The sequence below is a fragment of the Panicum virgatum genome, chromosome 1K (genome assembly GCF_016808335.1).
Source record: "Panicum virgatum strain AP13 chromosome 1K, P.virgatum_v5, whole genome shotgun sequence".
Classification (NCBI taxonomy): domain Eukaryota; kingdom Viridiplantae; phylum Streptophyta; class Magnoliopsida; order Poales; family Poaceae; genus Panicum; species Panicum virgatum.
In genome coordinates this window covers 27,567,222-27,592,022 of record NC_053136.1, presented here as the reverse complement: position 1 = coordinate 27,592,022, position 24,801 = coordinate 27,567,222, and the positions used below count along the sequence as shown (strand labels likewise).

The following is a 24,801-nucleotide window of genomic DNA, read 5'->3' as shown; positions in this document are numbered from 1 at the left end:
ACAACACCGAACAAACCAGAATGCAAAAAGCCAAGACGAATCAGAGCTAGTATTAGGCAGTGGAACCTCAGGTTTGGCTGACTAGCACCAGCTCCGCTCATCTTCATCGCGATGGTTTGCACACTCTAACCCTCACTCTCCCTAACCGATGAGTTTAAATGAAATCTTGATCAATCATGAAAATTAAATTCAAGATATCCTCTAGTCTTGTGCTTCTCTATGATTGGCTTGCATACCTTTTATTCTTTGCTAAGCCTGAGCTTGTGAATCATATCATACGGAACCCATGATTGTTAAGTTGTTGACTAGTGTGATATGGTTTGATGGAAGAATCCTTGCTTTATCTGCTTATGTGCCTGGGAAAATTTTATCAAAAAGAAAACCTCCATAGCTTTACAACTCCACGTGCTTGTCCTACCAAAGCCATATGTTGACTTTCATGATACAAATCTTACACATATATGCCTTGTTGTTGCATTGAGCTTCTTCAAACTTTGTGACCCTAGTGAGATGTCTTTCATACTTGTTTGATCAAGGTCACGTGCACTCCACCACCTGAACTTCTACACTGGAAGTCAGCTATGTCATTCCATCCATCCACAAAATAAAACTCCATGTTTAATGATCTCTCTCTCTAGTATCCTTCAAATGAGGCATCGGCTATCAAAAAAAATGGCATGCCCAAGAAGCATGACCCAAAAAAATGGACACATCAATGTCCATGAAAAAAAAGGAAGAAGAGAAAGAGAGAGAAAAAATATTTAGCCATGTCCTCATGTTATCAAAATAAAGGAGAGAGAGATTCATAAGAGGAGTATTCCATTTCCACCTTCCACACATGTGCACAATCTTGATCAACTTGTGTGATTTGTCATCTTCATGGATCCGTTGTGACGCAAGTGCATGCTTCCATTTCCCTACCTTGAGCTCCACATAAGCTATCTTTAGAAGTAGGATGAAAACAAGCAATGCTTTGGTGAGGATATATGCACAATGAGTGACATGAGAGATCCTATGGAGAAGTAAAGCTATGGTTGGGCCTTGCAAAAATATTTCCAAAACCCCAGTCATATAGCAGGAAAGTGGAGGAGCCTGAAGTCAATACCGTTCCGCTCTTCAATTTCCCAAACAATTCATGGTAGACACATCAAAATTCACAGGTAAGGGTGAAGTTTAGAATAATTTGTATGCAGGTGCCATATCATATGAAGTCGGGTCCGCCTTATTTCTTGCCTTTACTCGAGGACGAGCAAAGAACTAAGTGTGGGGGATCTTGTTGACGCTCGCTAATGACTCATTTCAGGCATCATCTTAAGCATAAAATCATGAGAACAAAATCTCATACCTGCTGATCTTATCTAGAAAGAGTCAATTCCATGTTTCCTCTTAGAAATATTACTATATTGAAATTTAGGCAGAAATGCAGGTAAAACAGGCTTCAAGCATCAGGATACAAACCTGACCATCAGAGCAAGCTATCAGCTCCTGCATGAGCATATGGAAGACGAGCGTCAACACTAGTGGTAGGAGTTATTGCTAACAAATTCCACAAAGTGTTGGTGTACATTTATGTGGCGAGGTATGGTTGGCGCTCCATGGCGGTTTGGGTCGATTCTCGGGCAAGATGAGGGTGGCTCCATCCTATAAATAGAAGGGGAGGGGCTCCAAATGAACACACACACACACACACCACACACCACACCATCTATTCTCTTCAGTTCTCACTTGAGTGAGACTTGTCTTAGGGAGTTTAGGAGTAGAGGTACTCAGGTGGGGCGCCGGTAACGGCGCCCTTCTCCAAATTGTACCTCTACAAGAGAGTGAGGAGGAGTCGGGGGATGTGCGGGGCTTGTCGGTGCTCTTCTCCGCTTGTACCTCGACGGATGCTTATTCGTTTGTAAGTGTTCGAGACTTTATTTGTTTATTTAGAATTTGAGTTTAGATCGCAAGTTATTATCTCTGCCTTATATTACATGAGTGTATGCTTAGAGTATCATTTGACTCTAGAGTTGGGCTCCGGATAGAAAAGGATAACCCTGATTGCCTCTAGAGTTAGTAGGGAAAGGCGTAGACGTGGTGTCTAGGCTGGACTATACCACTCAGTTGTCCAATAGTCCCATGGTTTGTAGAGGTAGCCGGCAGGTGGTGACAGCCCTGTTCGAGCCCTAGTAATCCTCCACGTTCGGATATTGGATAGAGCACTATTACTGGAACTATCAGCTTGTATAAGCCGGTCAAAATCGGTAGTTCGAAGTATAACGGCGACGTGATCTCTTCTTCTAAACATAGATTATAGATCTTAGAAAGTCCTCTCTTTCCTATCCTCCTACACTAGTGTGTGTGTCCTTGGACCGTCTGAACCCATAGATAGTGTACTCACATTCCCCAGTGGATACGATACCCTGGAATACTCTTGGGTGAAAGCTACAGCGGTATCCGTGCGTTTGCGGATTTTATTCGTGATGTTACAAAGTACCAACAGTGCTAAGGAGTTATGTCGGACCGTAATTGCAGATATGGAAAGAATGATGCATGTGTTGCTTTGCAAGCTAGAGAAGATCTTTCCACTCGGCTTCTTCAATCTCATTTAGCATTTGATTTTGCACTTCCCGTATGAGGCACGAATGGGGGGGAGCTGTGCAGGTGTTGGTACTTTGTAACATCACGAATAAAATCCGCAAGCGCACGGATAGAGCTATAGCTTTCACCCAAGAGTATTCCAGGGTAATGTATCCACTGAGGAACGTGAGTACACGATCTACAGGTTCAGGCTTGTCCAAAGACGTACACACTGGTGCAGAAGGGGTATAACAGAGAGGATTTCCTAAGATTTAGAATCTATGTTTAGAGTAAGAGATACTTCGCCATTATACTTCGAGCTACTAGTATCGACCAGCTTAAACAAGCCGATAGCTCCAATAATAATGCTCTATCCAATATCCGAATGTGGAGGATTACTAGGGTTCGAATAGGGTTGTCACCACCTGCCGGCTACCTCTACAAACCATGGGACTACCAGACAACTGAGTGGTATAGTCTAGCCTAGACACCACGTCTACGCTATTCCCTACTAATCCTAGCCCCGACCAAGACTACCCTTCTCTATCCAGGGTCTTAAGCTAGGATCAAATGCTACTCTTAAGCATACACTCAACTTATATAAGGCAGAAATAATAACTTGCAACGAAACTCTAATTCTAAATAAGAAAGATTCAAAAACTTACAACCGAATAAGCATCTGTTGAGGTACAAGCAGAGAAAACTGCCGACAAGCCTGGCACTTTTCCCGACTCCTCCTCACTCTCCTTCTAACCTTTCTACACCTCCTAGGCTACCTAAAGCATCTAGGATGAAGGCCTACAAGCTCCAAAGAGAAGAGAGGTGAGTTGAGTTGAGTTGATGTGGTGTGTGTTTCATTCCTTCACCCCCTCCCCCTTTGTATTTATAGGAGGGAGCCATGGCCAAGGGGAGCTCCATCTGTAGCTGATCCTCTCAAAACCGACCTATACATCCAATCAGGAGCTACCATGTCAAAGGCTTGAGTCGGTGGGGCCCACTGGGCCGTCGGCCGACCAGGGTGGTCAGCCGGCCACCTGGTGGGCCCACCGACCTTCCCCTTTGGTCCTGTGGATTGCTCTCTGGGCCCACTTGTCATTGGCACGAGGATGAACTTTTGATATGTTGGTTTCTTGCTCTGGTGGGCCCTCTAATCCATGTTCTGACATGTGTCACGCTATGATTGGCTGGAATGTCATGTCTTGCATCATACTGCACCATTATGTTGCAAAATTAGCATAAAATCACATGCACACATTCTAGAACATCATCTGTGGAATTCGTTAGTAAATAAGTCTATCCTAGTAATTATTCTACATTATGGTTCAATTTTGTGCAGGAGTTGACGGTCAAAATAGGTCGTTAGTGACCGTCAATAGCAGGGCCGTTGGTGCTATTTGAGTTAGAGATGTCAAAATCTTATTCGAACTAAATGTAAAAATAAATGAAAAACTGAAGCTTCCATTGCAGAGGCATATATTCTGGAGGTGGTGCTAAACTTCACAACAAAATACTATGCTAACAACCTTCCTAGCATGCATAATCCACCCCCTTATTACAATGCTGGCGAAGATGAATTGAACCTCAACATTTTCTGTGGGCAACTTGGAAGTGCAAGTGATCCAACCTAGAAGACCTTGAAACATGAAGAGTGGCGCACGATCATGCTATATGTGTTGAATAACCTTTCTGAAGTGGAGTCGTACATGCGTTAAGTTCTCAACAAACTTGTTCTGGAGTAGTCATTGTGCTGCATCCAAGCCCCTTATTTCTTATTGGTACAGAGAATTTCATCATCAATCCTGGCGTGAATCAAGGGAACCTACCCCACACGAAGGTGGCCCTTCTTAGACATGGTGTGGGAAATGGAATGCCTGATTCCATTTCATGGTTCAAACAGTAGGTATTATCCAATTTAGCTCGTATTTAGTTTGACATTACAAGTTGCTCATACATGCAAATAATATAATAAACTATCCTGCTTGAACTTGAAGGACCAACCCGATGTGTCTATGAGTGTCGAGTTGATCAGGGTTTTTTTACCGACCAGTGAGGTCAAACCGCTGCCGCCCGGTTCCGGTTAACCGGTCCGGTTTGACCGATTACCGGAAAAAAAACGGCCTTCAAGTTTCAAATCAAAAACGACAGTTCAACCGGTTAGCCGACCGGTTAGACCGGTAAACCGGTTCGGTTTGAGTGGTAACCGGTCAGTTTGAGTGGTAACTGGCCAAATACAAATTTTTTTTTGTTTAAATTCAAATGCCCGCAAAGTATACTAAATGAATGTTTGTATAACATATTTTAGCCTAAATGAACCCTCCAGTCCTCTTTTGTACTACTTTTACATTAATACAATGTATAACATGTTTTACATTATATTTGTATACTTTTGTATGCACGCTTTTTTTTGTTTAACTTCAAATGCTCGTAAAGTATACTAAATGAACGAATATTTAAAAAAAATTGACACCATTAGATTCGTCGCAACTTGAAGTATTTTTAGGAATTTTTTAATTTTTTTCATTTTTTAGAATTTAAATTTGAATTTTGAATTTGGGCTGGTTTGCAACCGGCCGAAACCGGAACCGGTTCGGACCGGTTTGACCGGTTACCGCGGTAACCGGACCAGTTCCGGTCGGGATTTAAAACCCTGGTTGAGACTGGTTGCAGATGGCTGTGCCTATAGGGTTAGATTATTTATCGGTTATGATGTGAACGGATATCGCTTTCACACAACAAACTACAAGTAGAGTCAGCCCAATCGAAGAATCACAAATATAGGAGTTTTTACGTGAGGTCTTGATGAGTATTATGGAAAAATTGAATAAATATATGAAATCTTGTTTCATGGTTCCAAACCTCTTAATCCTGTCATTTTCAAATACCATCACTTTGATTCAGAAGTAGTGAGACGGACCCCTAATCTTGCGCTAGTCAAAATTTGACAATATCTTTATTGTGGATCAACAGGCCATGCAAGTGTATTATCTTTCATACCCGTGCCTATCCGACGATCGTCTCAAGGGTTGGGATGTTGTGTACAAGGTATCGCCACACGGTAAACTACCTCCCCTAAACAATGAAGATTACAACATAGACCCAAACACATATGACAGAGAGTTCTTTCAAGAAGATGGGGTAGAAGGGGGTTTTGAGATATAGAGTTAACCGATGAATGGAAGTAGACAATGAAAGGGTTGTTGACAACGACACTGGAGATGAGGTTCATAATGTGATGGACTAAGAATTTCTTTGGCGATTACAGTTAGACAATGACAGTGATGACGACATTCCTCCTCCGGAGGACGGCCATGATTATATCAACTTGCGTGATACTGATGATGAGACCTATGATCTAGCTAATCCCAATCATGATGATTATTTCTAATACATGTATGATCCGCACTAATTAATTTACTATTTGTAATACTATGTTATTTTCTAATTATATTTTTATTTTGCATCTCTTTCAAAGTCCATCTTGTTTATCTGTGCAGATTGGTTTACTCTTATTAATAGTAGGTGATTGAACAAAGATGGTGGGCGGTTTGAGGTCCATATCAATGCTTTACCAAGGAGGGTCCGATGCAGCTGAGGAGTTTGGGAGTGGTCGAGGGAGACGTGGAGGCAGGGTTCGAGGGAAGGGTTGTTCGCGATACTTAGCTTAACAGAATAAATCCGCAAGCGTACGGATACCGATGTAGCTTTGACCTTGGAGTATTCCAAGGAATCGAATCCACAAGGAATGACAAGTGTACTAGCAGTGACTCTTCTAGATCTAGGAGATATGACGGGAGTGAAGAGGTCCAGATAAGATAAGTAGAGGTAGTCTAAAGTTGTCTTGCTAACTACTCCTATCAAGAATACTTGACTTATACTCTAGTCGATTCGGCGGCCTCAGGGAAGGACTCAGAAAGTGATGAGAAGGGATTCCAACGGCAATCGACTACTACTGCTATGAGAGCACCCGAACATGATGGATTACGAAGGATGAACAGGGCTGTCACCACATGCCCCTACCACTTGGTTCCGTGGGGTCAAACATAACCCAAGACAACTATCCAAGTCTAAGCACCATGCCTAACTATCGAGTCAGTTACACCTATCTCACATTAAGATAAAGAGCACCCTAAAAAAAGTAGAACTTTCTACTTACGCGAACAAGGGATCCCACAACTAGAGAGACCAAGCATTCAAGTACTAATAAAGTAAAGGAGAGAAAGCAATGCTACCGACGAAAGAAGACGAAATTACTAGAACAGAAGCTTCATTCCTCGGAGGTACAAAGTTGGAGAGAGGCCAACACTCCGTCTCCTCTCTGGACTCTTGACACACCTCTCTCCCTATTTTCTAAAGATATGTGGAGCACTACACTTCGCCTTGGATTTGCTTCAATTCTCCGTGTCTTGGAATGGGGGTAGAGGCTCCCTATTATATTGCTTCAAGGGTGGTGCTTGAGCCAATGCGTGGCTTGTACGCTGGTACTTTGCTTAGCTTCCATGCGAAGGATGGAGACGAGAGGCTAAAATTTGGGGCCGGCCGGCCTCCCTTGGGCTGGCCAGCCTTCCAATTCACCAACTTTTGATCGTATGCCCAATATTCCTTCTAGCAACGTTGGTTGCAGAAACCTCTAACTTGATTTGGTCCGATCAGCCAAAAAGCGATGCTGGCTGGCCTAGGTGAGGCCAACTGGCCTAGGATTTTGGCCCCAGGCGACAGATCAACTGCCATTGTGTGATGGACAGTGTGTAATAGCTCTTCCAAGGCGGTTTGGAGTCGGTTGGCCGTTAATCATGCGGAAGGTGAACCCTTTGATCCATGTGAAAATCTCATCCATCCCTCCACTTGTGTTAACTTCCATCCAATGGTTGGCATTGATTCTCGTTGTGTTTCATTGCATGCAGGTGTAGGTCCAACCATGGATGATCAGCCCAATTACGACTGGTGACTTCGGGAGCCCATTGTAGGGACATACGAGGCCTTTTGGACTTAGCTTCACTTTGGGCATCTCTCCAAGTGTTTGGGGTCCATTGGTGAGTCCCCAAGGCTACGATGATGAGTGGAAAGTCATCTGTGGGAAGTGCCAGGCCAGCCGGCCTTTTCTAGGCCGACCGGTTAGGCACGACCGTATCGGTGATCTTCCCAGAGGCATAACTTTTTCGTCCGGACTCCAAATTGGGTGATTCAAGTGTCCACTTTGATCATCTCGAAGAGATATTTACCATGGTAATGTAAGATATGTGATTTGAGTAAAATTTGTACCATGCCTAAGTGTCATTTGTGCCGACACGTCTGAGTGAACCTTCATTTGTATGACCTCAACCTCTACTTCATCAGAAAATGGTATTTGTGCACCATATTACTTGTATTCCTTGTAAAACATGTTGGGACATAAAACTCGCGGAACTCATTAGTTTAAATAAACTTTATATCAAAACTACTTCAAGTTCCCTCATTAATGATAATGGTTGGCGGCCAAAAAAGGGTTAATTTGGAGTTAAAGCAAATTGAGTTCATACAAGATAGGAAGTACTCGATATCAATTGACTGGAACATACTCCTACTTGTGCCGGAGTTTATGAGGTATATAAGAATTTCTTCAGGAGATAGGGCACCACGTTGACGTCCATGAGCACTCGGCTCACTTGCATTATAGAAAGAGACTCTAGGATCTTGTCTGTAGAGAATCCAGACGGGTCCTTGAGCCTAAGATATTGGAAACTAAAGTTTGAGCTTTTGCGAAAGCTGACTACAGCTGCCGACCTAGGAGAAGACAACAAAGGCCCCAGTGACTCCATCCTTTCTCAGCTCTGCAATCTTCTCGAGTAGTTCTTCTACTTGATCCTTATTCCTGCTAGGGGATGACCATTCGTTCCGATCTTGAGGAGGTCCAGGAATCCTATCCAGCAGCATTGGCTCATGATTACCAATATAAAATCAATTCGCCTTCCAATTGACTACTTTGCTTCAGAGAGTATAAGAGATATAAGCTCTTCTCCATCCACTGGTACAACTACAACCTAGCTCCACCAACCTCTACAATTTCATGAGAATTGGGTTGGGGTTTCAAGTGGAAAAGATTGAAAAAAAGGTTGACGTGGGGCTCGATGCCTAGAAAAGCTTCGCAGAGATGGATGAAGATGGAAATGTGAAGAATAGAGTTGGGGGTCAGATGGAGCTGAATCACCCAATAGAAAAAAAAAGACCACAGAAAAACTTAGAGGTTGGCACTACAAGTCCACGCTCCACAAAATGGCAAAACATAATGATCTCTTTGGTCCCTTCATAGGGTCTGTCATGACTCTCAGTGGACCGCCACTGCACAATCTCTTGGGATAGCAGGAGGCATTCGTCAACAAGAGTGTAAATGGTCGATTCCGAGCACTTACTTGCTCCCCACCCTTCTCTGGATTGCTCTGCAGCCTTGGTCTCCTTCCCCTTCCCCTTGCCAGTTGATTTCTTTGGTGCCATCCTAAAATATCAAGAGTAATTTTTACTTGCATATGCTCGGTGGCTAAGGATGGGCGCAGAGGAGGCGTAGATTCACTCAAGAAAGTCTCTTGCGATTGGATCTAAGTTGGGATAGAGAAGAGAATTTTTCTAGATCTAAAACTGTTGGTGGCAGCGGCTGTGTGAGGAAGAAGATGAAGAGGCGCGCACAGTGAAAACAACTTGGTAAAAACCCTACCACGCGGTTAAATGACCAGCGGGATGACATTATTGTAGTTACTCAGTATTAAGGTTTATTTTGAGTGGTAATTGAGGAGTATCTTGGAAAGGTTATTTGTTGAACCATTTTTTTATGGAAGTTATCCCTAAAAAGGGAGTTTTCAAATTTCTAATCAATTTTACCAATTTATACCATTAAAATAAGTGTTTAAATCCAATTCATGTCCATGCCACCATTATTTCGATCATTTTTCCAAACCCTTGGGATTTGGATTCAAGGCCCGGGGGCTACGGGACATGTGTCATAAATGCCTTGTTTTCAAATTGATTTGGAAAGCGAGAGCAGAACATTCAAGACTAATTTGATCCTCAGCCTGGTTCTTTTATTAAACCTAAGGCTGGGAAGCTACTCTCCATATGGAGTGCGATTCTCATCGCACTACCATACAGAAGATTATTTAGGGCTTGAGAACCTCATCGGCTTGATGCAGTCAAGGAAGTACTCGAAGACGCCTTCAAAACACTCGATGCCTGCAATATTCGACTACAAAGAGATCGGGTGCTTGTCAGACCTGGGCAGCAGGATTGCTCATAGGCATAGAATATTCCAGGATAAAGGATGGCACATGGACCATATCTTAGACCATTGTACCTACTCGAACACAAGTAGAACTAGTCGGAACAAAAGGAAACTACTCGAGTAGTACTCGGGTAGGACTCCTAAGCTAGTATTCGGCTAGAATTTCCATTTAACCCTGTCGTGGGCTGCGAGCTCGAATCCCAGCCACCGCACGCACGCATATTTCCTGTGAACAATCATGTGTGCGGTCCTCTTTCCAGGTTTGATATATATTTTTTAACCAAAAATACTTTGCTATTGGGTGAAACCTTCACCCGGTACTAAAGAGGGGCTTAGGTACCGGGCGTTTAACACGGTGTTGAAGACCGCGTTTTTAAGTATCGGTTTCGGGGCACCGGTTGGAATATCGATACCTAAAGACCATCCAACTGGTGCTTATAGTCTCTCTTCTAATAGTGAACTAAACACCTCGAGGGTATCCTTCCGTGGGCTTGACGGCTAAACACTGACAGACATGGAGCCTTTTTCCTTTCTTCAAATTTATGCCAGTATATTATTGTGTGTCCAAAGTTTAAAACAGGGTGAAAATTCATGCAATTCTGTTCTTTTCTGGGCTTCACCATTTTACACTCGCACTTCATCACATTCTTACATTGTTTCTTGCTCCGGTGTTCTCTTGATTATTAATAACTATTCAAATAACTAAATTATTTTGAGTCAAATAGTATGTCAGGAAATTAAATTATTAATAGTAATTAGATAGTACTAATAATCAAAACATCTCTGGTGCCGTTGTCATCTCTTTGGGTATTACCATGGTAACAATCACGATACCACCTTCAAAAGTGCATGAATCTTTTTCAAAAAAAATGGGAGATTAGTGATCTTGCCCTCGTTGTGGATGCTAATGATGATTTTGCCCTCATTTTTTAAACTTGGCAATTTTACCCCACTTTTGTTGAAATGAAGTGTCCGTTTGCCCCCTGCTTCCAACTTCGTTAGTTGGAGATGCATTTAACAAAAAGAAGAAACCTCCTTAAGGCACTAGAAAAGGACCAAACTACCCTCACTTATTCTTTCCTCCTTCTTGGCTACTACCTGCCGAGACCACTCAAATCCTCATCTCCAAACCCTAGATCGGTTCCTCCAAGCGGCGGCAGGGCGAGCAGGTGACCCAAGCACCGACGGCGGGTGGAGCAGGCATCGGCGGAGGCGCCCCCTGCACCTTGCGTGACGAGAGCGCGACGGGAGGAGGCGGCGGCCCCTGCGCGGCGGGAGGAGACGACGGTCCTTTGCGAGGCGGGAGGAGATAGCGGCCCCTGTGTTGACGGACACTAACGACTCATTCTAACTGTCAACACCTGCACAAAATTCAACCATAATGTGGAATAAATGCTAGGATAGGTTTATTTACTAACGAATTCCACAGATGGTGTTTGAGAATGTATGCAGGTGATTTTGAGCTAATTTTGCAGCAAAACGGTGTGGCATGATTTAAGATATGACGTTCCGACGAAACAGGCGCGCTCACGAGGATCTACGGGCCCACCAGAGCATCCAAACCACCTCAAGACAAGCCATGACCCACATACATAACATGAGGGCCCACCTAGCAGCGTCTAGTACAAGATTTGGGCCGATAGGACACAACCCATGGCCGGCCGGCCATGACGTTCGGCCAACCATGTGGCGGCGGCCCACGGGCCCCACCGCCTCTTAGTTGACATGTGGTAGTGTGTGGTTGGTCCTTCATGGTGGTTTGGCTCAATCCCCAGGCAAATGGCTGGTGGTTCCCCCTTATATATATATATGAGGGGAGGGGGCTCAAATGAAGACATCACTCACCACCAAGTGAAGAGCTTCTCTAGCTTTTGTTTAGTATAGGAGAGAGGGTAGAGGGACTCAGGAGGGGCGCCGGTAACGGCGTTCTTCTCCAAATTGTACCTCTACGAGAGTGAGGGAGATAGTCGGGGGAAGTGCCGGGATTGTCGGCATTCTTCTCCGCTTGTACCTCGACGGATGCTTATTCGGTTGTAAGTGTTCGAGACTTTCTTATTTACAATTAGAGTTTAGTTGTAAGTTATTTCTTCTCCCTTCTATTGAATTGAGTGTATGCTTAGAGTAGCATTTGATCCTAGCTTAAGACTCCAGATAGAGAAGGATAATCTTGGTCAGGGTTAGGATTAGTATGGAATAGCGTAGACGTGGTGTCTAGGCTAGACTTTACCACTCAGTTGTCTTATATTCCCAAAGTTTGTAGAGGTACCCGGCATGTGGTGACAGCCTTGTTCGAGCCCTAGTAACCCTCCACGTTCGGTTATAGGATAGAGCATTATTACCGGAGCAACTAGCTTGTTTAAGCCAGAGGAAACTAGTAGTTCTAAGTATAAGGCGAAGTTATCTCTTCTTCTAAGCATAGATTCTAAATCTTAGGAAGTCCTCTCTATCCTATCCCTCCTACACCAATGTGTGTGTATCCTTGGATGAGCCTAAACCTGTAGATAGTGTACTCACGTTCCTCAGTGGATACGATATCCTGGAATACTCCTCGGTGAAAGCTACAGCAGTATCCGTGCGCTTGCGGATTTTATTCGCGACGTTACAAAGTACCAACACCCTGCGCAGCCAGGGAGGCCCCTGTGCGGCCCTAGCGGGCTCCTACACGGCCAGGAGGTGGCGGCCCCTTCCTGGCCAAGGTGCAGAACATGTGAGGCGCTCCCGGTGCAGTAATCTTCGGCATGAGCAAAATGTGGAGGTGGGCAGGTAATGTGGTGTCTTGACTACTCTTGTGTGGTAGAGATTGGGATACAAATTGGTCATAAGCACGAGTTAGCCTTTGTCTTTAGGGCAATTTAGCTAACTTCATATTTTGTGATACCGTGATTTTTAGGCCAAACCACAAGGAATTGCAACTTATAGTTAGAGTTAGCATTTTTCAGATTGCCTGATGGGGGGCCAAAGACATGGTTACAGGGTAGACCGTTGCCATCTCGAAATGTTGACACACATAACTATGGACTGCTGCAACTAGTTGATTTCATTGCTGAACATTACATGTGGGGTTCAAAGCAGCGTTTAACACTGTGGTGTGAGTTGGACTCTAAGTCTATTAAGATAAAATCTGATTAGGAGCTTGTCATTGCAAAGCTAAGTAGGCACGTACAAATGGATGACTTTGTCCATGAGTACTTCTTTGTTGATAGGTACAGAAAGGCTTATGCATCTATTTTCAATCCAATGACATCTAAGAATAGCTGGCCACATGTTGATTTAGGCTACAAAATTAAGAAGCCCAAGTTGAGAAGGAAACTTGGGAAACTAAGAAAATCTAGGATCAAGACATTTGATGAGGCTAGCACTACTAAGAAAAAGTGAGAATGCTCTGAATGTCAAGAAGGATCTCATCTTCACAAAATGACCCAAGTGCACCACAACATCAATGTGAGTCATGAAGTGTCACTTGTTGCATTGCATTTCTTTAGCATCAACTTGTATACTAACACACTTTTATTCCTGTCATATGAAGGGGATGTGCCGCTGCAAGTGCAAGTGCAAGTGCAAGTGGAACAGGAAGGGGAAGGGGAAGTGGAACAGGAAGGGGGAGTGGAACAGGAAGATGAAGGGGAAGGGGAAGGGGAAGGGGAGGAGCTAGAGGACCAGGAAGATCACGGAAGTTGGATGCATTGTTAGGCATAGATGCTTGAATCTGATATCTGTTATTTTGTTGGTGCTTGGCTGTACTAGTTGTTGCTTTTGTTGGACATGTATGCAAACATGCGATCCGGACAAAATGTGATATCACCTGGACATGATAGGATGTGGTATGGTGCTTTTGTTGGACATATGTGTGTGATGTTGTTTTTCAATATATATGTGACCTAGTGGTATGTGATATAGTGAGTTTTCACTTACAAAATCCGTGCTGTCAACATTTTGACAAAAATTGTCAATTTTCGTTTCAGATTTGAAAAGTGCAAAAAAATGATCTAGTTTGACTGACAAAATTCTTTTTAAACATGTCAAAGTGCTGCTCAGTTTTGGCTTAAACAGGGGTAAAGTCACAAAAGTATTTTCAATAGTAGAGGCAAAACTGCATGGGCAATCTCGTCTTTTCATTGCAGTTTTGATATCGTTAAGTGCTCTTCACAGAACAGGGGTAAAATGTTTCTTCGTTTCAAAAAACAAGGATTAATTCGCAAACTTAGAAAAATGAGGGCAAAAACACTATTACCCATCAAAACAGGGGCATGAACGCCAAAACCCCCCAAAAATTGATGGATAGAACAAGTATACTTGTTCGCTGGAAATAGAAGTACTAACAACTACTAGATGCCAAATACCTGTATTTAGTCTACGCCAATTTTACAAAGATACCGCAACAGACAAAAATTGAGAGCCAAGCGCAGCCCACATGGTGGGTGCCTGGGTGGGCTCCGTTGGTGCATAGACGCCGAGCAGCCCACAATTCCAGACTGGTAGCACCACCATCCTGCTTCATCCCCACCTTCCCTCCCGCCAATTCTAAAGTTTGAACGTTGCAAGAGAGGCAACGACCACCTCCTCTTGTCCAGGAGCTGCCTCCGTCTCCGGCGTCCCTACCACTATGGATCGGAGGGAGCCATCGCTCGGCGATCCAAGCCCACAGCCTAACAATGGCTGCCCAGGCTGTCAGACACATCACCGCTGCCTTCGCCGTCATTTGTCAAGTCGCTTGGAACGAGCTCATCTTCTTCACTGCTGGTATAGTCACCGTCCTGATTTTCCTCGTCGTCAGCACTTAGGTTCAGATCAAGGCTGCAACCGCCCCTCCAGCGCTTGGATTCCCTCGGCAACTGAACATTGCCGGCCTTCCTCTTGAGATCGCCGAACGGCAACTCATCGATCCACAGCTGCAAAGCATTCTTCATGTCCCTGGAATCAACCATCGGCTCCGATTCTTGTGTTGTTGCTTGCTTTGCGTCCGTGTCCTCACTCCTGTGACAGTGGACCTCGTTCGACGGATCAGCGGAGCCAGGAGGGAACAATTTGAGCGTGGTCTTCACATCCTTGTGCTTGATCTCCTTCGTCTCAAAGCTTAAGCAGAGGCCCAGATCGCGGGAACAGGTGGTTGCATTGGGCGGGCGAGTCGCCTGCCTGCACTGCGAGTGAACCCCAGGCCCGTATTTGGCCCCGTGCGGGCTGTGCGACCGCACAGGGCCTCTAAATTCGAAGGGCCCCTAAAATACTAGATATACATTAAATATAATTATATAGAGAATTTAATTTAGTTGATTGTTGGCCCAATTTGTGGCAAAACATGGCCCAAATTGCTCCTGGAAGATGAATCATCGTAGGCGTATCGCTTACCGCTTTCTTTGCACGGGTGCTGCTCAGGGTCACGCGTGTGACCCCGAGTGGACCTGTCACGACACCACAACCTCTCTAGAATTCCATATTTTGGGTCTAAAGTCGGCCCAATAAACCAGGCCACTGTGTTTTGTTGCTAGAACAAATTTATTTTGTTCCGTAATAATTTTTTTCTTGCGCAAACAATAATAATTGTTGCAGCAACAATAAAAATTCTAGAATAAAAAATAGTTATTGGGCCTTGTGTGATGATTTGACTGTCAGTCACACGTGAGACTTCTAACATTTGCGCTTTCACACAGTACATCGCGCTTGCCGGCTACTAACGCTTGGCATTCGCGATTCTGCACTAGGCCACTAATGCTCCAATGCATTGTTTCGCACAGGGCCTCCGGATTTGCCGGTACGGCCCTGGTGAACCCTCCGGCACAATCTGCTCCATTTCCTCTTCAGATACATCAGATCATCCTGCGTCAATCGAACACACACGAACCGTCTTGAGTACAACATTGTTGAGAACATGTTTGTTGTTCCTGATTTCTGCAGCTGCAGATGCTAGGTTTCTTGGTTCTTACCTTGTGCGACGTTTGCGGCTCGTCTGCCTGCGGCCAGCCAGGGACGAAGGTCAGCGCAAGTTTGGTACCTTCTGCCTTTGCTCTCGCAGCTGATGCTTCAGTCTCGTAGCTCCTGGCACATTTGTCGCACAGGACCGGCGCGCCATCCTCTTCTCCGGGTGAGTAATCCAGCAGTGGAAACTTAGCAAGTTGGGCAGCCTTGCCGTCCGTTTGGCTGCTAAGAGCAGGAATGCAAAAAGAGGCTTCAATGTTGCAACACTATCAAGTAGCAGTATGCAATTGTTTGCACTCTAGATAGGCCAAATTTTTTCAGAGGTGTTCCTGGCTAGTTTCCACTAGTAGTGCAGCATGCAAGGTGCTGCTTGTACAAGCAGAGCACACCAAACAAAAGCAGAGCATGGCAGGGACAGCAACGCATCAATCACAGCAAAAGGAAACCAAACAAAGCAAAGCATGTAGTACGAAACAAAAGCAACAGTAGTCAGCAACAGCACTGCCACGAGGCCTAACGCTTTGGCACCTTGTTGCGGCGCGTGGGCCGAGCGCCAGGCTGAGGCCGGCTCCGGCGCCGCCGGCGACGGCCACCGGCTGCAGCGCCCACGTCGCCTCCAGGGACGACCGCTGCTGGCACCGCATGTAGGTCCCGTAGCTTGCGGCCGCCACCAGCCAGCAGGCGCGCCCGCCGCGTGACGCGGCGCGGAGCTCGCCCACCAGGCGCACCAGCTCGGCGGCCAGGTGCGCTGCGGGGCTGAAGCCACCGGACGTCGCCACGGCGCGGGCCTCGTCGTCGTCGCCGCCGTCGACGGCCCAGCGCATGTCGCCGACGTCGATGACCAGGCCTCCGGCTGCGGCCATGGCGGCAACGGCGCGGCGGCGCAGGTCCGCCACGCACGTGTCCACGTCGGCCTCGGCCATGAGCCGGACGTGGGCGTGGGAGAGGTGGAGCCGGAGGACGCGCGCGCCGCGGAGCTCGTCGGGGATGTCGCCTCCTCCTTCCAGGCGGCTCACCAGCGCGGCGACCAATGCCTCAGCGACGGACACCGAGTCGCCGACGACCACGGGGTTGGTTCTTCTCCCGTGCGCCCGCGACATCACTTGCAGGATCGCCCTCACGTCCTCCTCCTTGCATGGAGACTCGAGCTCGACGTCGGGCCGGTAGTTTGAGAACGGCGCCGGCCACGACGCGCCGCCGCCGTAGCCACACGGCTCGAGGGAGGATGATGGTGTCGAGGTGCTGCGGTGGTGGCCGGGGCCGAGCATCATGGCGGCGGTCTCCTCCTCGAGGTTGGTCTTGACGGCGGCGCTGGAGAAGCCGGCCTCCTTCATCACTCGGCTCACGCTGGGGTCGTCGAGGATGGAGATGATGAGCTGGTCCAGCTCGACCTTGATCATGAGCATAGGCTGCTGCTGCTGCTGCGGGGAGGTGGACGGCGGCTGGGTCTGCAGCTCGACGCAGCCACGGCGCTGGTTGGCTTGCGCGCGCTTGAGCGCGGCGACGAGCGCGTTGGACAGCGTCGGGCTGGGCTGGTGGAAAATGGACGCGGCGAAGGGCGTGGACGACGCCGAGGACGAGGAAGGCGACGAGAGTGGCGAACCCGCCACGGCATTGGCCGTGGGGAGCCGGTTGAGGGCGACGTTGAAGCAGAGCTCCAGCGCCCGGCACTGAGCCGGATGGGAGAGGTACGGCGGCGCGCCGCGGGCACCGCCGCCTCCCGTGTGGATTCTGGCGCAGGCGCGCCAGAGGCCGTACGCCGGCGTGGAGGCGCCTGTGGCGAAGAGCGGCGCCGGGGACGACGACGAGGCGCCGCCGAGCATCGTGTAGGCGACGTGCAGCGGCGTGACCTGAGCGTGGCCGCGGCGGCGCGCCAGGCCAAGCGAGAGCTTGAGCACCGCGGCCGCCTCGGCGGTGAGCGACTGGTGAACCGTGTATCCCCCCGCCCGCATCGCGGCGATCGAGCTAGCTCACTACTCGCTGTCCTGCTGCTGCTGCTGCTGTGTGAATCGAAGCGTGTTGGTGCTGGTGGTGTTCTAGGGTTGTATGGCTACGGCTGGGCTCCAATGCAAAAGCGGCTTTATCGTCTGTATCATCTGATTTCTGATCGATCGGCATGCTCTTTCTCATTCCGATTCATCTGTGGCGCGTGTCTCTTTCTGCAGAGGGGGCAGGGTCAGTTTGTCTCCTTTCCACACAGTGGTGTGGGACTGTGGGGTTGAGCGCAGCAGGCTTTGGTTTGGTTTGCGAATTGGACCGGCCGCGAGAGCTCAACACACATCCCTTTCAGTCTTTTTCTGCTGCGCGCCAGTGGCACCCTTTCTTTTGTCCCTCTATTGCCCTCAGTGATCTTTCCCTTTCCGCTCTGCATAACCTTGTGTTACATGCATGTTACTCCCTCCGTTTCAAAATCTAGGTCATTTGGACTTTTTTAGATTCATATATTTTGTTATGTATCTAGACATATGTTACGTCTAAATGCATAGCAAAAACTACAAATCTAAAAAAGCCAAAACGACCTACATTTTGAAACAGAGAGAGTACTGTAGTTAGTGGGTTCATCTTTCTTTGCTAAGGCTCCTCTATTTCCATCCTCGTAAAAAAATTATTCTATCAGGTCCTCCAAAATCTTTCCTATATACTCATTTCTTCCTCACTCATTAATTATCCTCTATATCTCGTACTCTATATTCTAGTCATCAATATCTCTCTCTCTGGCTCTCCTGCTCCTCCCTGCTGGCGGCCCTCCCCACGTTGGCCCTCGTCTTCCCCGCCGGCAGCCCTCCCAGCACCGGCCCTCCTCCTTGGCGGCGGGCCTCCTCCCCGTGCCATCCCTCTCCCGGTGACCGAGCTCCGATCCCCATGCCCTCCCTCTCCTCGGTATCTGTGCTGGGAGCTCCAATCGGCGGCAGTGCTGGGAGCTCGAGCGATGCTGCGACGTCGAATTGTCGACGAGGCAAGCGGAGTAGAGCCGCACGGACGGAGGTGCTCCGGCGGCTCCCTCACGAAGGGCGGGGTGCTCCACGCCACGTCCCTCGTAGCGGACGCTCGCTACTCCTCAATATTTGGCACGTGAACGCCTCGTCCACTTGCTTACCGGATGACTACCTCCTTCCTGGAGGATGGCGATTGCGTACCCGGTGCGAGCAGCCTTAGGGATACATGCTCTGATATTCTGAGTGTATAAGTATAACCCACTCTATTCCAAGATCTATTTACCTATCATCTGGGCATGATGGTTGCCACAGCATTGGTTGCCACAGATTTGGCCGGCGATTTTATTCTTTTAATTGATGAACAGTGGCAGCACAGTAGTCGCTAGCGATGAGTTCGTCGCTAGCTCGCACGCTCGCCGAGAGAGCTCGCTCTCCAGCGCGCACTTCCCAAGTGCTGCTGTCCTCCTCTCTCTCCTCCAAATCGTTGGCTTCAAATCTCCAGACCGATGCGGGTTGCCTAAGATAATCACCAGCTCGTCCGTCCTCGATTCCCAGATCCTCACCACCATCGGTCCATCGCCATTGCCCTCCCCCTTCATGCAGAGACAGGGAGCAGACGGAGCGAGTCACGGGCGCCATGGATGGACCGGACCGTTCCACGAGGAAATTCCATTCCATGGGCACGTCGTTATACGAAGACAGAGCCGATCTTTTCACCCTTCGAACTTTGTGCGCATTCTTTTTCCAGTCCCTATCCTGTAGCCTCTGTTCTCTGCAGTAGTCTCTGTATCAGCAAGCAGTGCTGGGGCCCTGCGCCTCTGCCCTCTGCCAGGAAGGAGGAATTCGATGTGGTTTCGTTGGATGAGATGAGATGGGACCCGGCCTGGTGGGCGGCCGTGTTGACGGGTTCGCACACCGAGCAGGCGAGGCCACTGCAAAGCGGGCTTTCCCGGCTGCCTTTTCCTCGGACTCCGGGGTGCCGATACTTCGCTATCGCCTTTGGGTCGGGGTCACCGGCCGCGGCCTTCACCAGCGGCCGCGTGCTGGTGGTGGTGGTGCTGTGCCGCGCCCGTCGGGTTTTCTGCGTCCAAAGGGGTCGGCTGGACTGCCTTTGAGCGCACCTTTTGGCCGTGAGATGACGGAAGCAAGGCGCGCAAACTTTTGTGAGCTCACAAAGAAAGCTTACAGTCACTATATTGGTGATGATCGCATTTCGAACTACAGCGCAAATTTCATGAGCTGTCCAATGAATGATAGATATAGGAGCCATCTGCGTAAGGCAAATAGATTATGAGAAACAATTCGAACCAGTCGCTTAAGCATTTGGTGGTCTGAAGTCTCAACGTCAACTTAGATGACCGAAGGAAATAGTGTTAGTTATTTAGGCCATTTCCTTTTTTACTCGATATTTAGGAAAATTCGGGTATATTTTAATTCTAAAATTAATATATTTCAGCAATATTCCAAGACTACAGCGAGCGAAACATATATCGGCTCCGCCGGTGCTGGTGTGAGGAGGAATGTTTTGTTGTTGAATGCAATTATTCTGAGATAAAACCTTGGCAGTTAATGGTGAGTTATGGCAGTAATTGACTCACCACCATAGGAGATCGTGAATAGTTATTTTAGAAAGGAAGCATCAGTAGATTGAAGGTTGGGGAAGAGTGACGACAGACCAGTACCTCCCCAATTTACTCCTCACTCTCTCCCTGTTTTCTAAGCACTACAGAGAGGTAGAGCTTTGCCTTGGAGTGGAGGTCTTCTCTTCTCTTCTTGTTGTAGTTCACTACTGGAATCGACATGTTTCCCTAGGGCCAAAACCCTAAGGAAATGGTTGAAAAACCCTAGGGAAAAAACTTCCCTAGGAAAATTGGTAAGGAAAGGTTTCTAGGGATATTTCCGACGGGAAAGAGGAAGTGCCCTACGATTTTGACGAAAACCGTAGGGAATGTTTCCCTTCGAATCTTTGAACCCTAGGGAAACTGCAATGCAAAAGTTAAAAAAATGGCAGCCCCACGGGCCCCAGCTCCGCCCGCCAACGCTGCCGCCTTGCTCCGACCGCCGCACCCGGCCGCCGCACGATGCTGCTCCGCCCGCCGCGGCCCGGCCTTCGCGCCCTGCTGCACCACCGTCCGTGCGCCACCGCTTTCCGCCTGCCGTGCTCCGGCCGCCACGCTGCACCTGCGCACCGGCGTCTCTCCTGCGCGCCGGCGCCTGCTCACCGGCCGTCGCGTGCTGCTGCTCCGCCCGCTGCAGCCCGGTCGCCGAGCACCCTTGCTCCGACTACCGCACGCCGCCGCAGCCTCGACGCCGCCCGCCTCGGCTTCGCCTGCCGCGTGCCCCAGCTCCGCCGCGCGGTTCTGCAGCCTGCTCGCTGCCCGCCGTGCTCCCCTTGCTCACCGGTTCCAAGCTCCGGCCGCTGCGCCCCCTAGCTCCGCCAGCCGCCACGCTACACCTGCGCGCCGGCGCCACGCTCCTCCTGCTCGCCGGCCGTGAGCTCCGCAGGCCGCCCACACTCCTCCTGCTTGATTTGTCACGGCAGAGAGAAGGAAGCGAGGGGATGAGATGAGAGATGAGGAGAGAGGTGTGAAGTGACGAGACGATACGAGAGAGAGAGATTGGGGTGAGGCTTTAATTTGAACTGGACTAGCGCGTTAGACGTCATTTCCCTACGATATGGGTAAATTCCTAGGGAAAGAACCGATGTTTCCCTAGAAAATGAGTTAGATTCCTAGGGAAATTAATAGTTCCCTAAGTTTCTTGAAGAAACCGTAGGGAAACACTATTTCCCTAGGAAACAACAAATAATCCTAGGGAAACACGAGAATTCCAGTAGTGGTTCTTGGGTCTCCTCTCCTCCTTTATACTTTGGATAGGTCGGTTCTCGCTGGTGATATACAAGAAAAATCTGGGCACCAACTTCTAGTGGGCTCATCTTTGGTCAGTGTACTCCTTGTGGGCTCCTTATGTCATCTTGGGATGTTTGGGCCAAAATTGAGTTGGTTTAGCATGTTATGTGAGCCCTCAATCCTTGGGCTTTTGCAGAATAGGCTAAAGCTGTGGATCTTTATGAGGTTAAGCAAATTACTCTGTATCCTTAGACCTGAGATCGCCATTGTTTCTCACTGTGTGTAGTGGTGCATCTTGGGGCTGCTAAACGCTAGTCCGTGACTGGGTAGTTACAAAAGTAGCTTACAGGTGTGTCATGAAACATGGAATGGGATGTGCGCGGATCAAGATGGAATTTGCCCCTCCTAGATAACGGGAGAGATATCTCTGGGCCCCTCGAGATAGTTGGATTTGAAAGTGCATGGCCATGCCAAAGTGATTAAAGAGTTAATCATGATGACTAAAGGTTAGTTATGAATAGAATCCACTATTAAATCGAGAGAATGGTCGAGCTATCACAAAGGTGGCACGCATCTCGCCTTGAGCTTGACTGCTATCGTGTGGCAAAGGGATCGGTGTATGAGTATATCTAAGGTTCGGCCGATATGATCTTTATGTGTATTTATGAGTCATTATGCCCTGCTAGGTGCCGCTATTGACTTGTGATTCGGAAATGATTTCCGATCACAACCACCTACACATAAATCTAACGGGTCACACACTTAAGGGGTTTGGAATATTGAAAAGCTTGCCTGTATGATTGTCTCTATTGCAAGTGGGAGATTGTTGGTGATATGCCCAAGAGCCCATCATCACAATACGGTTTAAAGGCCCAAGAGGATATTGATCCAAGAGGGATTAGGGTTACTAATGGGCCTATGAGATAGAAGCCCATTAGTACGCCCTATATATACGAGGGAGGGGCTAAGGGGGGCGACACAACCTGTGAGCCCCGCCACCTCCCTAGCCGCCGCTCCCCCCCTCTCTCGGCCGCCGCCCTTGCCGTGCGTGCGGTGCTAGCACACCGACGCCCGGCGTTTCATCCCCATACGTGTGGACTCCGTGGAGGCGCTGCTGCGACTGCTGCGCTGATCGGCTGCTGGGATCAAGGACGAGGAGCTCGGTTCGTAGGACGTGATCGACTACTTCCTCTACATCGACGCGCGACTTCTTCCGCTGCGCTGCGCGTCTAGTGGTAATGATCTATGATCTTCTACTTGCAAGTATCTTGGGCATATGCGGTAGTGATGCTAGCGTAGCCTACCCGTTTCCCTACAGTGGTACCAGAGCCATCTTGCGTAGTTTTTGGTCTGGATCATAAGCGTATAGGTGATATGTTGTTGTATTAGATTGGATCTATTACTTTTGCATGGTTTGATTAGATCAATTGGTCATAAGGGGTTAAAACTAGAGCGAGTTGATTGCGCAGCATGTGACAAAAGATTAGTTTGTGTTCTCTCTCTGTTATGAATACGACATGTCCCTACCGACTAGAATCATCATCAGGGACTAACTGTGTGCATAAGTCAGCAGATTGAACCAACAGATCGAGGTCATGTGTAGATGCAGTCTTCTCAAGTGCAAAGTTTGCACGGTCAATATGATTGACCTAGTGAAAATTGAGGCATTATGAATGGCTCGGATTTGAGGTGATGAAATCACTCTGATGAGATTTTCATAGGGATTCCATAGATGCGATCTGTGTAATTTCGTTGCTTTCTCGCTATAGCGGCTTCCTAAGCGCTACTTTGGTAGAACACGTCGTACGCCTAACTTGTTTTTGCAGGGTGTGATGTGAATGGTATGGCCTCAATGTCATGTGATGATGTATGTGATGATTTGTGCAGCCTGCGTGTCGCAAGTTAACACAACTGGGTTGAGGTTGCACCATTATTGTATAACGACCTGCGTGTCGACTTGTGATGTTTGAATCCTCATGTAATTATTTCACTAGCTATTAGATGTAGTAGCTTAGTATCTTTTCATGGAGACTTCAATCATGATGGCGATGATGATCACCACAAGACAGGACGGATGGCAATGGAGGTCACCTTGGAGCCATGGCGATGGAGTCCATTGTGATGCAAGAGGCCATACTATTCACAATATAATATGATTATATGCCTGTGATGTTTATTTTCCTGTCATACTTTTCTTTCATGCTTTTACATATGGCTGATGTTTTAATCATGATAGAATAGCTTCCCTCAGAAAAGGTTGAGTTTTTTATGCCTTTTACCAATAGCTGCACCTATAAATTTTGATCATTGTGTGGTAGGTTTACCAAAGTAGAGTACCCTCAGCTATCACTTTTGTATAGGGTGGATGTCGGACATTCACAAGCATAGTATTGGTTTACTCAACAAAGCTATCAAAACAGTTTTGGGCTTTAAGGCATAGGGTTGGGGCCGGGGCATTGGATGCCACCCAACAAACAAGAGTCGCATAGAGATGTGATTAGTAATTTGTTGCTTACCTGTATCACTACTTTTCTAGCTATGATGCTAAAGCTCACTAGGATTTTAGTGATTATGGATCTTGAACCACTATATGTCATTAGTGGGAAGATGACTTTGCTATAGTAGGTTGTCTTTTGTTAAATCAGTTAATGAAAGTCTTTACATAAACTTAGTGCTGAAATTTTGCTTTACTTTAATGTTGTAGATCATGTCTGCCAGTAACAATTCCGCTTTCAATTTGCGTTCTGTTCTTGAGAAAGAAAAGTTGAATGGAACAAACTTTATTGATTGGTACCGCAACCTGAGAATTGTTCTCAGACAAGAGAAAAAAGAGTATGTTCTTGAGCAGCCATATCCTGATCATCTCCCTGACAATGCAACTGCTGCTGATCGCAGAGCTTATGAGAAGCACTGCAATGACTCACTTGATGTCAGCTGTCTGATGCGCGCCACCATATCCTCTGATCTGCAAAAGCAGTATGAGCATGCAGATGCTCACACCATGATCCAGGGCCTGTGTGGGATGTTTCAGAACCAAGCCAGGACTGAGAGGTTCAATATCTCAAAGTCCTTGTTTGCGTGCAAGCTGCCAGAAGGTAGCCCAGTCAGTCCTCATGTGACCAAAATGATTGGTTACATTGAGACTTTGGACAGACTTGGTTCTGAACTTCACCAAGACTTGGCTACTGATGTTATTCTCCAATCGCTCTCGGTGAGCTATGAGCCTTTTATCATGAACTTTCAGATGAATGGCTTGGATAAAACATTGAGTGAGTTGCATGGGATGCTAAAGACAGCA

The 24,801-nt window shown here is 47.5% G+C and overlaps 1 protein-coding gene across 2 annotated transcripts; it reads right to left on the bottom strand.

The window, feature by feature from the left end:
* Positions 1-14,030: 14,030 nt before the first annotated feature.
* LOC120700716 (protein SMAX1-LIKE 5-like) lies at positions 14,031-17,877 on the bottom strand. Of its 2 annotated transcripts, none has more exons than XM_039984956.1 (4): positions 16,247-17,877; positions 15,727-15,943; positions 15,572-15,619; positions 14,031-14,955 (listed from the first exon to the last, which is right to left on the bottom strand). In XM_039984956.1, the coding sequence occupies exons 1-4, from the start codon at positions 17,668-17,670 to the stop codon at positions 14,452-14,454; spliced, it is 2,193 nt and encodes a 730-aa protein (XP_039840890.1). In that variant the 5' UTR covers positions 17,671-17,877; the 3' UTR covers positions 14,031-14,451. The 2 variants fall into 2 exon arrangements, with proteins under 2 accessions (XP_039840890.1, XP_039840897.1); XM_039984963.1 differs by having other exon boundaries at positions 15,727-15,940.
* Between the last annotated feature and the right edge of the window lie 6,924 nt (positions 17,878-24,801).